The 15,863-nt window shown below is 48.0% G+C and overlaps 1 protein-coding gene across 8 annotated transcripts in view; it reads right to left on the reverse strand.

Annotated features, from left to right (window-relative positions):
- Window positions 1-15,863, reverse strand: part of Camta1 (calmodulin binding transcription activator 1) — an 841,450-nt gene that overhangs the window by 398,919 nt on the left and 426,668 nt on the right. For all 8 annotated transcript variants that reach the window (XM_036177870.1, XM_036177875.1, XM_036177874.1 and 5 more), the window contains one exon: window positions 8,236-8,371. In XM_036177870.1, the coding sequence (XP_036033763.1) occupies window positions 8,236-8,371 (136 nt within the window). The remainder of the gene's footprint in view (window positions 1-8,235; window positions 8,372-15,863) is intronic.

A 15,863-nucleotide genomic window follows, 5' to 3' on the forward strand; every position in this document is an offset into this window, starting at 1 on the left:
ACAGAGTCATAGGAATGCAAGGCTATCTAACAGTCAGGAGAAACCCTCAAAGCACACAAAAGCCCTGCTACGTAGTCATCAACTTCCTGTCTCCCATTCTGGCTTGGTTTCCAGGGAGACAGATAAGGTGAGATCAACAGTTAAAACCACACAACCATTCAGAATGTGGCGACCAGCTGGTGCTGCCCAAGAACCTCAACACTGGCAGCGAGAGGAATGGCCACCCCTCCTTGTCTGCTTACCAGCAGCTCTTCCATCTTCCCCTCCAGCCATCCCTCTGTTTCCCCTTAACTGTGGCTGGACACTGTGCAGAGTTTATGTCTTCTGTCTTCCCTCTGCTGACTCAAGAGCAGCAGTGGCAGCTCTCCTGCTGCAGATTAGACTCAAGCCCACAGGGCACGGGGCTCCCCACAGGGACATATCCTGAAGGGTGGGCTAACTTCACCTGGCAATGTGAAGAACAGGAAGACACCAGGCCATTTGCCATTCAGCCAAGTGAAGGCCAGAGGTATTCCCCACTCAACAAGCAACTGCATCTACATCTGACTGTCCACCAAGAGACAAATACATATCACTGTCTCAAACGCATGCCCAGCTCTGTATGAGGTCATGATGGGTGGTCACAAGCATGTGAGTAGCCCTCATCCTGAGTTCTATGTAGCGGTTCAGGTGGAAAAGAGCCCTTGGTGAGTTTGATAGTGGTAGTCAAGGGTTTATGTGGTTGTCATTGGATCTGCTAAATGTCCCATGGCCTCACAGACTAACTTGAAAGGACCTTTAGGAACCATCAAGATAAAAATTAAACCTAAGTCCAGCCACTCCAGCTGATGGTCTGCTGAACCGCCTCCACAAGGAAGTGTCCAGCACACTAAGGCTCAAATCAGATTTATAGGACATTTTATTTCACCATTTAGCAGAAACAAGAATCACATTTCCTTTAAAGTTCTTTGTGGCACATCTCTATCCACAAGCTGTTGTCCTAGCACCACTGAGAAAGCCCTGGGCTCCATGGTGGATGCTGTACCCTCACCCCAGAAGCCCAGCATTGAGAAAGTGCATGGCTCATCAGAGACAGTGGAGGATGCTGGCCCTCATGTCCTCCGTGACACATGAACCCAAAGCAGACTAGTTCCTTTCACAAAGATACAAAGGAAACTGTGGTCGTGGCAGAAGAGTGACCAGGTAAATAACAGGAGCCAATGCAATGTGAGTTCACAGACATGGCAGGCACTATTTACCATAAACATGCCCCATGAAATGTTTGAGATGCACTTGGACTGAAATAGTATTTACTGTTTCCCCTAATCAGCACCAGTCTTGTGTATGTGGTAGTGACGTGGTAGCCCATGTAGAGGCATGCAAAAGTCAGAAGTCGACCTCAGGTGGCTTTTTCTATCCCTCTCCGTCTTCCTTTATGAGAGAGGGTCTCTCTCCTTGAGCCTGGAGCTCGATGTCTCAGCCAGGCTGGCTGGCCAGTGAGCTTCAGGAACCTGGTTCTCTGGCCACCCCACCTGCCAGCACTGGGCTGTAGATGCATGCTGCTTCTTTGAGCTTTTGCACGGGTACTGAGGATGCAAATTCATGTCCTCACACATGCACAGTAAACATTTTACCCACTGAACCACCTCATCTCTCCAGGCCCCTTAACTGTGTATCTTGTAGTCTACCCTTTTCCCATCTCCTCTCCTCTCCTCTCTCCTCCCCTCCTCTCCTCTCCCTTTCTATCATCTCCCTACTCCTCCCGTGACCCAGTTCCAAGTTTCAGCTATGCAAGCAATGGAGAGCAAATATCTACCATATAGGATAACACAGTGACCACAGAGTTTCTCAGACACACAGCAACTCTCACTCCCAGATCCCAGGAGGAGGAAAGTAAGGTCAGCAGACACTCTAAACCTGGACAATGAGCTATCAGAGAGAGAGAGGACCCTTCAGTGACAAGTACTTGCTGCTCTTGCAGAAGACCAGAGTTTGGTTTCCAATACCCATACCTAGCAGCTCACAACTACCTACAACTTAAGCTCTAGGGAATCTATGGGCTCTGGTCTTCAAGGGCACCACACTCATGTGCACAAGACCACATACAGATTCTCACACATGCACATAATTGAAAATAATAAAAACTATCTTGTAAATAGAATAAGTCATCCAATGCTTGCTTTGCAAGCATGAAGACCCAAGTTCAGATTTCCAACACCCACATAAAAAACCAGGCATGGCAACACGTATCTGTAACTCCAGGGCTGAGAGCAGAACAGAAGGATTGTGGGCCTCACTGGCCATATCATATAGAAACAACTGGCTTTGTCTTGGCACATTGTCGAACATGACACTCTTCCTCCATACCCAACACCTGAAGTCCCCAGTGTCCAGACACCAGACAGAGCCTTATAGCACAGAAGACATAAAGTGTCCAGCCATGTATGTGCTGGATACACAGATACATTGAAGAGTACACACCTCCTAAGAAGGCACAGGTGAAGTCTGAGGGCAGCAGGAGGAGCGAGTACTTCCCTCTGGCTAAAGATCAAGGCCTGATCTGGAGGACTCAAAAGTCATGTGGCCATGACACCGGAAGAAACATGGTCTGCATGAGGGACGCTGTCAGTGCATGGTGAGTCTACAGGAAGTAACAGGGACCAAACACAACCCTTGACTGAGAGCAGAAACTGTATCTGTCAAATGTACACAGTGGCACAGGCGGGCTGCTGGCCCCTTGGGGCCTCGCCTTGTGGCTCCCTTGTTTCATTAGCCAAGTTCCCTCCTTATCTGTTCACTGCTGTTTCCCAAACTTGATTTGAGCACCAGACCTGTTTAGGCTGGCTACTGCAAGCATTTCCCATCATCTGCAAGCAAGATACCTATTTATCTTATAGCTGGGAACAGAGCTGAAGGGATCTGGCTCTGCTGCGAGGCGGTTATTTCATGCCCTGTTAATTCCTAATGCAGTAACTACAATATCGTTTCTACTCTTGAAAGAGGTCCTTTTTTTCTTCTTTTTTAATATGTGGCCTAAGTGCTCAAATAAAGAACATCATTCTAATGAGGACAAGTCCCCAAACCTAACCTCATTACGGCCACTGCTGTGCCAACGCCGCCTTCTAGCTTGAAGGTGCTTAATGGAGAAATGAGAGACACTGGGTTCTTTCCAGGGAGCACAAACACATCAGCAAAATGTTCACATCCGAAAATGACAGTCAGAGGAAATGGACTGGCGTTCCCACCCAGGGATGGTCCAGGTCGGGGACCTCCTTTCATCACAGAATGATGGGTTCTATAGGAAGCTGGCTGGGTGGAGTCTTCCACTGTACCGGCAGCCTCAATACCAGACCCATTCACTGACCCCAAAGGCAGCCTGTCTTCACCAAGGGACATCTTAAGATCAGAGCAGAGGGGCCTGTAGTAGAAATCTGGCCTCTAAGCACCACAGCCATTGTTGTCTGAATATGTCACCCTTAAGATCAGGCCTGCTGAAGTCAGAAGGAGGAATGGGGGATGTCACGAGACCCTCACCTTAGAGCTAGCAGTGCCCCCTGCACCTCTGCCCCAGCTGTAGGTAATTCTTCCCTAAGGGCCTGTGGCCTTGTGGGAGGCTAACTGGGGAGGGGCTGCAGCTGTGATGTGAGGAGCATGTGATCATCCAGGACTTTCTGGTGGTGTGGCTGCTTTGGGGTGACCTGAACTCATTTAAGCACCCCTCACTCCTGCCCTGTCAGTAAGCACAATAACCTCTTTCATTTCCCCCATGTAAGGAATTGGTAGAATTGCACTTCTGTCTATCCCTGACTCTCTGTCTAGGCAGCAGGGGGATGGAGTTGGGGGATCAGGAGGAGTGACTGTTTACACCTGCCCATGAAAAGGCTCATGCAATAGTCCAGGCACCAGCAAGCAGAAATCCAGTTTGGCCAGGGCTAGGAAAAATACCCACATGCCACCAATCCAGTCATTTGTTGCGAACAGTTCCATGGACTGTTTCTCAACAGACTGTCATTGCCCATGTATTTCCTAATGTTTATCTGTCACCTGAATAGCTTTATCTCTATCCATGCTGTGCCCTAAAACCAGGTCTGCCTTCAATGTTGCCTACATTTTCCTCACAGGACCCTGGAATTCTTCCAGCACACATCAAAACCCTAAGATTTTGTCTCCTCCTGAGACTAGGGACCACACACCCTTCTTTGCACCCCTGCACCCCTCAGTACCTGTCACAATGCTAGTAGGTGATTGGCACCCAGAAAGTGGCTGAAGGATGGACCACACACACTGAATATCATGAGCGGAGCCAACAGGAAAACCTGAGATCACCCTGAGTGCCAGGGACAACAATTGAGAACACTCAGGCTCCAGTCCCTTTCTCTGAAGGCCTGACCTCTCCATCTACAGAACAGGTATGACACTATGTGTTCTGCACAGATGTCTTTAGGAGAACCAGACAAAGCCAGTATGCCTTGTTCACAGGAGATCTGTAAACTCGTGATTGTCTGCACACTGAGGGTACAGCTCCCGTCTCCCTGGAGACCCGGCAGTGAAGGAATGGAGAAACGGAGAGCTGAGAGCTGGTCTGGCCATGGGACACACCAGGAGTCTGAGGAGAAGTGTGATTAGACATAAAGTGGCCTGTTCAGCATCGGGGGCCAGAGAAAAAGGGACATAGACTTGGGAAGGAATCTTCCAGAAAGGCTCTCTGGCTGATTGCTGTTGTCACCTGACAAGCGTGGCTGTGGGAATTCCTAAGGCACAGTGATCTTCAGAGCAGTCCCTTCCCCGGGCAACACCAGATCAGCAGCCAGGAGTCAGCTCAGGGGCAGGACCCACTTCAGATGTGTTGAGGCCTCATTTGTGAGAGGCTGACACCCCATCCCTTCCCCCTCCTCCCACCAGCTCTGGAAACTTACTGAGCGAGCTTCTCCTTGGCTCCCAGACACAAAGGCTGATTTTGAACTAACAGCTAGTCAGCTTCAAAAGCTGCTGTCCACACTCTGTGCCCCACCTCACCCTGTGCCCCACCCACACCCTGTGCCCAGCTCAGGAAATCAGTGTGTGTGGCGGCCCCAGCCCCCAAGAACAAAAGGAACCAGAACTGAGCTTTCCTTCTGCCTGCTGGAAGTTTTCCTGGCCTCGGGGAAGGCTTATAGCAACTGATATGTTAAATGATGGATCCAGATGTCTGTATCATGCCCTTGAATGGAGGAAACCCATGAGGATACTAAAGAATTCACAACTCTAAAACCCTGGCTGTCCATCCAGCAGGAGGGTAGCTGGAGGGGACTAGGGCTTGGGTGACACAGGTGCTAGACACAGGACCTGCCTGATGAATCCATAGGGAGGAAGTAGGTTTCTGACCTTGAAGCCTAGTATATGGCGCCACTGCTGCTGGCAAAGACTACCCACTGGGCTTCCCAGCCTGCTGCAGATCATGGCTAACATAGGAGCACCACTAATGGTTGATATTGCCAAAATGCTCTTCCTCTGGGCTATTTAAAATTCTGTAACCATGGAAAGGCAATTACTTCAATGAGGAGGAGCCCTTCCCCATGAATAAGAGGGGAAAAACTCAAATTCAAAATGCATACACTACCATCTTCTGAGGACCAGCATACCGGAGGGTGGAGGGGAAGTAATCATTTCCAGTGCTGGTGGGCATGTAATTAGAACAGTCACTCAAGAGCAATTTGGCATTGTCTAGCAAAACTAAAACTCTCACACCCAGCAATTCCTCGTCCAGACTTCCTATGTGCCCAAGAAGACCTGTGTAAGGATGCTTACTCAGGAAGTAATGGTAAAGTTAAAAGTCTGGAAGGTCTCACAGTCAAGGGGGACCGGCTTAGTATGTATCCAGAGGAATATGATAGAACCATCCAAAAATGATCAGAAAACAACATAGATCCAGCTTAGCTGGAGATATTAAGACAAACTGAAACCACATGTCAATTATTCATTCACACACACACACAAACACACACACACACACACACACACACACACATATACACACACAAAACCGTCCCCAACTTCCAAGAATTCATTTCATACCCCCACCTAGCCCAAGAAGCATCTCTTGGCCACTGCAGCCCATTCTGGACTCCTGGGGACACTTATCCTAAATGCTCAGCCTGTCACATTTCTCCGCACTGTTAATGAGCAGTGTGTGCAAACATGGCCGCCTTCTTGCTCTACCTGAGTCTGTGGGCAGTGACCACACTTCCCTCTTTCTCTGTAGGGAGCACACAAAAGCTGGGACACAGCTTGTTGTCTGGTTCAGTGGGATAACACTCCAAGTGCCAAGGGAAAGACCAGCCACCAAGAAGGACAGCTGCAGGTGGCCTCCCTCTCCCCAAAACCAGAAACAAAGGCAATCATTGACCAAGGCATTGCCATGGAGGCCTCCCGTCCCACCACTCACACAGCTGCTCATAGGGCGACCCAGAGAGAAAATCTCCAGCTACAGCTCATGGCCAGCAGGTCATTGATGGCCCTCTCTGATCTGCATGTGTCCCCCTCCTCCACATCCGAGGAACCTAGTCTGTAGGCTGCAAGGCTAAGCACCACAAATAACTCCCAACATAAATATGGCCTAAAAATAGCCATAAATCATTCTCATTCCATCCGGTGACAATTCTAATTTATAACGAGAGGGAAGAAAATGAACACGGTGGCTTTTTTTCCCTGGGCTTCCAAGCTACTGCTGAGGACGAATTCCACCCTGCTGTTACTTACAACCAGGAGTTCCTGATTTACGTATTACTAAAGATGAAATATACCATGGGCCTCCAGGCGTGAGGGCTGCTTGCTGAGGTTTAGTGTGAATTCCTGCAGGCTCTCTATGTCCTGCATAAGCAGCTTCCTTTCTCTTGGTCCCCACCCAAGCTTTCTCTCTCTTGCTCTCACTACCTATTCTTCCATTATGGGATGGTAAGAGCCGTCCCCCCACCCCAGAGGGCAAGCCCCAACTCTCTGGGCTCCCTGCAAGAAGGGCTAATGTCTATGTCAGAGCAGGACCCTGGTCATAATGCTGGAGATGGTTCTTTCCAGTGGCACGTTCGGGTAATCTGCACATTAATGTTCCATGCAGTCAATTAAACTGCACACAAGGCAGAGGAGAGGGAACTGGAATTTCTCATACCACGGCTTTTCTTATTCATCACCATAAAACAATTCTTATTGGTATATTAAAAAAAAAAAAGCACATACACATAAAACGAAAGTTATCTCTCTCCATGGGGTAATATAATAAAAGCCATTTGATGCTATTTTTGGCAGCCATAAAAGCACATAATTAATACAGGGAAAAAATCATTGTGACAAAGTGTGTCACAAAACCCGTCAGTGCCCAAGGGCAATCCTTAGAACTCAAGTGGGCTCACAGTCCCTGCTGCCCAGTGAGACATGCCAGACACTCAACATGACAGTAGCTAGGATGCTGGCCTTTACCTCTCTGAAACGCCAGCTGAACGTGGGAGGCTTCTGAGTTCTCGCCCATGGTATCCCTGGCCACACCCTTTTGAGTGTGGCAGTAAGACCCTTGGGCGGGGACTAGTACGGGATGTGAAAGAGCTAGTACTGGTTAATCAGCAGGTCCTGCGGGACACCTGGTCGGGACCCTCTGAAGGGAAGGGACTTCTCTCAGGTTGCCCCTGGCTCAGAGCCAGAATAGCAAGGTTGCATCCAGGAAAGCCAAAGTTGAATTTGGTCCAGATCCTGAGCCTTCCCTACAGATTCCTCTCCACTCCAGCACTGCAGGAACCTTGCTAACCCAAGAACCTTTCTCATTATCTTTAACCTCTGTGGAAGTTAAAACACCCGCAGGGAGATGAAATATTAGTCAGCATGGGGAGAGTTGCCCAGCCCTGAAGGGCATTGCCAGTTGGCCAAAGCACCTTGAGAGGGCACTTCCTCACAATGACACCCGTCTTCCCCAGACCTGCACCCCAGCACAACCCCAAAGCACCCAGAAACACATATGATAAACATAGTAGAGGAACCCACAGGCACCTCGCCAGTCCCCATCCATACACCAGTGACCCCCTAGGTAGAGCACTTTGGCCATGGTCAGCTCCAAAGAAACAGAAGAGAAACTCTCAGGTGAGAAGGCCAATGCCAACAGCAGGAACTTAACAAACAAAAATCCCCTTGACAGTGGTGACTGGCCTCGAATCACTCACAAGCAATTCCGAATTCTCTGTGGCGGCCCAGAAATGACATTAGGGGGACAGGAGAGCCTTTCCCGCCCTTTACCTCCACTCCCTGGACTTTGAGCTTCATGTGGTCCTCTCTGGTTGTTTTCCCATCCTTCCTCTTCTTCCAACAGTACCCGTCTTTCCTGTACTTCACTTTCTTCCTGTTGTAGAGTATCATGGAGCCATTCTGCGGTCTGCAAGCGACAAATGGTTAAGTTACTGAGAGAACTAAGCAGAGGGGAAATTTATGAAGAAAGATTCCGCAGACCAGTGAAAGTCTCTACAGAAAAGCAGTATTCCACATTTGCTGGGACATAATTTTTCACCTTTTATTGCAGCTCCCTGGATTAACCGTGTTTTACGGCCAGCCAAAATTTGCTTGTGGATTTGGTACCTAATGAATTAGATGTGTCAATGATAGGCTTAAAAAACAACCCCTTAGTAATTTCCACAAACTAATCAGGATATACGAGGTGGGGGCCCCCGAGCTCAGCAGCAAAAAAGGAGGCAAAAGAGAGAGAGGGAAAAAAGCAAAAAAAAAAAAAAAAAAAAAAAAAAAAAAGCCAGGGGTGTTTGGCAGCCTGCAATATCTTATCTCTTATAGAAGGATTTTCTACACATCTTTTAATCCATCAGCCAGCATTAGGGAATAAATAAGTTTAACGCAGATGCTAGATGACTATGTTCAAAGCAGACCAATAGAAACCCTGGGTGCTGAGGCCAACCACTCTTGATTCATTGCCCGCATTTAGATTACTGCTGGATACAGATGAGCATCACGGTCCTTCTTCTCTGGCAAGCAAAGCACCTGATTCCTCCCCATTTGGGCTTCAGCTGTCAGATGTCTTAGATGCACTAGGACCCCTCACCTGTTCTGTCCATGGCTACTGCAGCTTAGGGAAATGGCAGCCCGTTTGGTTTAACAGGAACAAGCTTGGCTGAGGACATGACTCAATGAAGTGTTTGCCCTGCTGTAGCATGAATCTTAAAGGTACTTGTTAGTAAAATCAAACCTGAGGCTAGTTATTGGGGTGAACTCTGGAAGATCAGAGAGACAGAACAAGCCACAGCTTCCTCACCTTGCCATTTCCTCAGCTGGTCTTATTTCCTCAGACTGGAAGCCTCTGAGTCCTCATCCAGAATGAATCTCAGCTGAACTGTGCTGCTAGAAGCCTAAAAGCTTAACCAGCCAAGTGCTGCTAGTTTCTGGTCTCCAGCTTTGTGCCATCACTCCCTGGGATTAAAGTCGTGAGTCACCATGCTTGGATGTATCCTTGAACACATAGAGATTCAGGTAAATCTCTGCCTCTGGAATGCTAAGATTAAAGGTGTGTGCTACCACTGCCTATCTATGTTTAATATTGTGGCCGTCCTGTTCTCTGACCCCAGATAAGTTTATTAGGGTGCACAATATTTTGGGGAACACTATACCACCATACCCTGCGAACATGAGGGCCTGTGTTTGGACCCTAGCACCCATGTAATAAACTGGGTATAGCATTGTACACCTCTATCCCAGCACTTAGAGTCAGGAAGATCAGATGTTCCAGGTCATTCTTGGCTACATAGTGTGTTCAGTGCCCACCAGGGATATACAAGACCTTGTGTCAGAAAACAAAACAAAACAGGCCATCAAAAGTGCCAAACAACGGATCTCTGTGAGTTAGAGGCCAGCCTGGTCCACAAAGAGAGTTCCAGGAAAGGCGCAAAGCTACACAGAGAAACCCTGTCTCAGAAAAAAAAAAAAAAAAAAAAAAAAAAAAAATTCCCATGGAATTGCTCTTTAGTCTTCCTGTGGCTGCTGCTCACACAGTCATGCTGGGTGGGAACCACAATTAGCTGCAATTGTGCCAAACAAACAGAATATTGTGTTTTCCAAAGAAGAAGCATGCTTCAGCCACAGAGAGCAGAGCAGTGGCATGTGTGTGTGTATCTATGTGTCTGTGTGTGTATCTATGTGTGTCTGTGTGTGTGTGTGTGTGTGTGTAGGTGTCTGTGTATCTATGTGTGTGTGTCTGTGTGTCTATGTGTGTGTGTCTGTGTGTGTCTGTGTATGGAGGTGCTGTGGTCACATATTTTGGGTAGGACTTTACAAAGAGAGAAAGGATTAAGGCCCTGCCCTAGCTGCCAGTTGGTGCTATAGGAAGCCATTCCCAGAATGAAGTTGCAGCAGGTGCAGATGTGGGCAGATCCAGCCCTGAAACTAGCGCACTCACCCAGGCGCCAGCTATGTGCCACCTGCACCTGTCCACTAGGCACAGAAAGGTTTGCCTTTGGTTTTGTGTGTACACATGTCAGAGCCAGATGAGGGAGCGCTGCACAGTCATGGGGCTGTTAGGGCAGCTTTGGACGCACCCTAGCTTGCTGCTTCTCTGCTACAGGAGAGGTGGGGAGAAGAAGCATGCCCATCCATCCTCCCGCTGCTTGGGGAGAGCCTCCCGGCCCCAACTTCACTTTCTCTGTTGAACAATGGGCCATTTCACCATCCAGGACTCAACACTGGCTATTGATGGCTTAATCTTCCATTGTCTAGAGGGTAAAAAGAAAACCCAACCCTCCCGGGTGCCTGCAGCTAATTGTGGTTCCCACCCAGCCCGACTGTGTCAGCAGCAGCCACAGGAAGACTAAAGAGCAATTCCATGGGAAATTATATACTTTCGGTGGTGCCTCCCTATACCACATTGTTCCCTGATCAGGGTGCAATTGGTTTGTCACTGTTGGTTTCCTCCCTCAGCCTGCACCAACTAAAACAATCACAGGAAACAGCTTCACACACTATTCACACACTATACCCTGACCGTATCTACAGTGCCTACAGATCTGCACTAGAAACCCCCACAGTTGTTCTCCATCTCTTCATGGGAAGGTGACTTGTGGAGTGGGGGGATTGTCACTGGCCTCCTTCAGCCCCAGCAGCTCTGGCCACTTGCATTGTAACCTCAGACCACTGTGAACCCTCCCAGTTCCTCAATCACCCAGCAATAGGTCCCAAAACCTGAGCTTCCATGGATAAGGCCACTGCCTGGGGCTGGGGAGGGGGGTGCAAAGGATTATGTTGGGGCAAGCAAATGGACTCTGTGTCCCTGTACTCCCACAGAGGGGGTGGGAGTGAGTGAAGACACACATGGGAACACAGCCAGGATACCTCTAGTTAAAAAAAAAAGGGGGGGTTACCTTTTGAAGAAGACCTCAGGAAAAACCACCCAGCCTCCAGGGACCAAGAAATGACCTGTGACTTGTTCCATCCCTGCCATGGTTAAGGATCTTTAGCACCTGTACCTATATGGTAAATGGTCCCCAGAGAGGGGGGACTCCCTCAAACGCTGTCATATGCAATTCTTGTAACTCATCTTCTGTTGACCTCACTTTAAAATTCTGAGAATGGCCCTGTCATTTGTCATTGTAGCAGGACACCATCTAGGGAGCTTCAGTGTTCAACTCAAAGGACCTCAATAAATGGAATCGTCAGCTCATTTCACAGTAATAAGAGCCAAGCAGTGTGCAACCCTCTAGTCTGATTCTGTTGCAGTTTGCTCTGCTCAGTGTAATGTGGAGGCCCCACCACATTCCCAGGCTCTAACAGCAATAAAGGGGAAAAATGGCCCTGCTACAGATGGAGTCTGACAGGTTGTGCCGCCATCCCTGATGTAAACACAGCAAGTCTGAACCTGTGGGAAGGGGTCCCAAGAAGGATGGAGGAGAAGGGCAAGGCCACATGGGCTAACATGGAAGGGCCTCCATTTACTAACTGACCACTTAAGGCTAAGCAGGCCTGAGCAGAGCAGGGAGGCAGGAACAGAAATGCAGATAGAGGACATGGACTGTGTGGACAGAGCCAGCAACCTAACAATCCTAGCCTTCTCTGTCCTAGTCATTCACATGTACCTGCTGCTGACAGAGAATATCACATCTATACCCATCTATCATCTGTACACGTTCTTACCTGCACACCAGCTCTGTGAGGGAGGCATTACCAACATCCCCAGATAACCAGCCTTTTGTGCTACAGTGTCTGGCAAGTCTGTGGGTGCCAGAGAAGCTGAGGCTGTAAGATATACAGAGACTGAATCCTGATCTGGTCTCCTGGCTAGAATTGGTAGAGTCCTGAAGCACCCTGAGCATGAGACCAGTGGTCAGGAGGGTGGAGGCCAGGCTTCCTCTCTTGTAGTTGGGCAAATCCTGAGCTGCCCATGTTTCTTCTGTGAAATCCGGCTGTAACTCTAGAGCTATTCCAATATTCCCTTCCTAGGACTGGGGTAACCCAGACTTGCCCTCCCACAGCTATGGTAAGTAGTGGTGTTCAAGGTTTCTTCTCCTGTTACTAGGGTAACTCTGGGTTTGTCCCAGGTCCCACCCCTAGCTAAGGTAACTCTGGCTCCTCATTTTCCCCTCTGGAGTTGGCACAATGGAAACCTGCTGAGGAACAAGTCCTTTATATTCATCCTTTGCCTCCTTCACCTCCACTTTCCCCTACTGCTGCTTCCTGGGGTCAGCTGTGACATAATCTTGGGCTAGACTCTAATCTTCCTCCCAGGATCTCCTTCTGGGACAACTAAGCCAAGACAAGCAGTCTGAGAGCCCCAGGGAAGCTCTTGAGGCCCCCACTGCACTGCACTGGTGCAGAAGTGCAACAAGAGAGAATGTGGCCATGGGGAGCTTTGTTCTAGGCAGGAGGCAGCTACTCAAGGAACCCTTTCATCTTCGAAACTAACAGCTATGAACATCAGTTACACTCCACTCAGTGGTGAAAAAAGTCCTTGGAGTAGAGGAAAGCATCACAAATGATAAGATCTACATATATGTGGTATAGGTGGCTGAGTGGGTGTGCCAGTGGGCAGATAATAGAAAGAAGCTAGAGATTACACAGTGTGATGGTGTGAAAAATATCCCCAGTAGGCTCAGATGTTTGAACACTAGGTTGCCCATTGGTGCCACTGTTTGTGTTGGCTTAGGAGGTGTGGTCACACTTTAAAAAGCTGCAAGTGAGCTTCAAGGCTGCAAAGCCACACCACATTCCTGGTCTGATCTCTCTGTTTCTTGTTTGTGGTTCAAGATGTGAGCCCTCAGATTCTTTCTGCTCTGGCTGCCATGCTGCAATGCTGCCATGCTGCAATGCTGCAATGCTGCAATGCTGCAATGCTGCAATGCTGCCCTTCACAATGGACTCTAATCCTCTGGAACTGTGAGCCAAATAAACCCTTCCTTCTACAAGTTGCTTTCGTCATGGTGTTTTATCACAACAGAAAACTAACTAATACAGATATATGTTATAGGTAAATAGATGATAGATAGATGATAGCTGAAGATAGATGGATCATAGATTGATAGGTGATAAATAGATCAATAGGTAGATAGACGATAGCTAAAGATAGATGATAGATAGACAGATAGGTAGATGATAGATTGATAGATGATAGATGATAGATGGATAAATGGATAGACAAATGATAGCTGACCATAGATGATAGATTATTGATAGACAGATACATACACATGAAAGATAGATAACTGAAAACAGATGATAAAATGATAAAAGAACTTCCATCTACGATAAAGAAGGAAAATTTGAACATAGGTGTGGCGAGCTCCTCGACCAGCGAGGAAGAACGACCACCATTCGAGGATTCTTCTCAGATCACACTTTATTGGAGCGCCTCTTGATTGAGGGAGAGTGGGAGGTGAGGGTCCCCAAAAACCAAAAGGCAGCTGCTTATATAGGGAACCAAGCGAACGGGTCAATCTGTGATTGGATCCCGCCAGAATGCAAGCACGGGGAGCCACGGGATAGGCTGAGGACATAAGGCCAAATTACCATATATGCGCATGCGCAAGCCTCGAGGCGCACAGCCCAGCAAGCACAGCCAAATATGGAGTTGTTTACAGCAAAGCTGTCAGGAAGTCGGCGCCATCTTAGAATGGCGGCTCCCTACACATAGGGAAGAATTTAATTAGAAAGTTCTCCAGTCTAAAGAGAACTGCAGAATCTTCTAAAGGACACCAAAGCAGGTTTTGATACATACAAAAATGTGACATGCCTCGGCTAGGGCAAAATAAGATCATAAAATGTGACCTCCCCTTGAGTTAATTTCTGTCAATGAGAACACCGTTAGGGGTTTTTGTTTGTTTGTTTTTGTTTTGTTTTGTTTTTTTCTCTAATGTAGAACATTTTCTTATAAAATTACTTAGGAACTGGAGAGATGGCTCCTTTGTTAAAGGGCTCACACCTCTTTCAGAAGACCAGGTCCAATTCCCAGGACCTGTGGCAGCTCACAACCACCTGCAACTCCAGTTCCAGGGGAATCTGACGCCCTCTTCTGACCACTGTGTGTACTGCATGCACATGGTACATGGACATATACTCACCCATGCACAGACACACAAAATTAGAATACATAAATATTATTATTTATAAGACATAAATATAAAGAAGAGCCAGATAAACCCCAGGGAAGAAGCCAAGAGACAGGCCTGGTGGTGCAGGCTGTAACCCCAGCTATTTTGGAGGCTGAGGCCGGAGGCTTGAACGTTCACGAGCTGCCTAGGCTACAAAGTGAATTCAAGGCCGGCTTGGCAACTTGTGAGATATTGTCTCAAAATAATTAGAAAAACAAGGGGCTGTGAAGATGACCCAGTCATAAAAGGGCCTGACACCAAACATGATCACTTGAAACAGGATCCCAGACCCATGTAAGAAGCTGGGGTGGCCATGAACTTCTGTAATGCCAGCACTAGGGGAGGGAAAGAATGGTGTAGAGACAGGTGGAGCTCACTGGCCGGCCAGCCAGCCTAGGCAAATCAGTGAGCTTCACATTCCACGAGAGACTCTCTCACAACAGACAAGTCAATTTGAGGAAAAACACTGGGCAGCGACCTAGGGCCTACACATGCATGTGCACCCATGTGCAAGTATAGCCCCCACACATGCCCACACTCATACTAATAAATAAACATATTATATACACACACCACACAAGTAAAACAAAAAGTAAAAAGAAAGTTGGTGATATTACTTAGCTCAGTGGCTGCCACCTAGTAGGTGCAAGGCCCTAGGATCTACCCCCAGGAACACACATACATATACATACAACACACACACACAGCGAGGGAGAGAGAGAGAGAGAGAGAGAGAGAGAGAGAGAGAGAGAGAGAGAGAGAGAGAGAGAGAGAGGATAAGGGCTAGCTGTACCATCCACTGACCCATACTCTAAAGCCTCTATACTTTAAAATATATGAGTCTGGTAAATGAATATAGACCAGTAGAACAGAATAGACATTCCCGCTTCCGTATACAAGTTTAACTTACACAATAAATGAGCTATATCAAGTCAGTGGGGAAAGGGACCAACACTTTAATATGCAATATTATGATCACTGGAGAGGAACTAGAAAGAGATGTCATCGAGACTGACTACCTTTCTCCCACTGACACACCACCCTAAGCAGACCAGTAACTTTCCATGTAATAAATGAACCACAATACCGGAGAAGAAAATATAGGCGGTTCCTCCACTACCGAAACGAGTGACACTTTCCGGACCATGATTCAAGACTCTAATGCCCCCTGTGAGCGGGCTACATCAGACTCCCTAGAGCAAAGGCACTAGATCTCCTTCCACAGTGGCTGATCCATCTCACACCCTGCCAGCGATGCATAGGGGCCTGACATCCTCTCATCCTCCCCAACTC

This window comes from Onychomys torridus, chromosome 2 (genome assembly GCF_903995425.1).
Source record: "Onychomys torridus chromosome 2, mOncTor1.1, whole genome shotgun sequence".
NCBI lineage: Eukaryota > Metazoa > Chordata > Mammalia > Rodentia > Cricetidae > Onychomys > Onychomys torridus.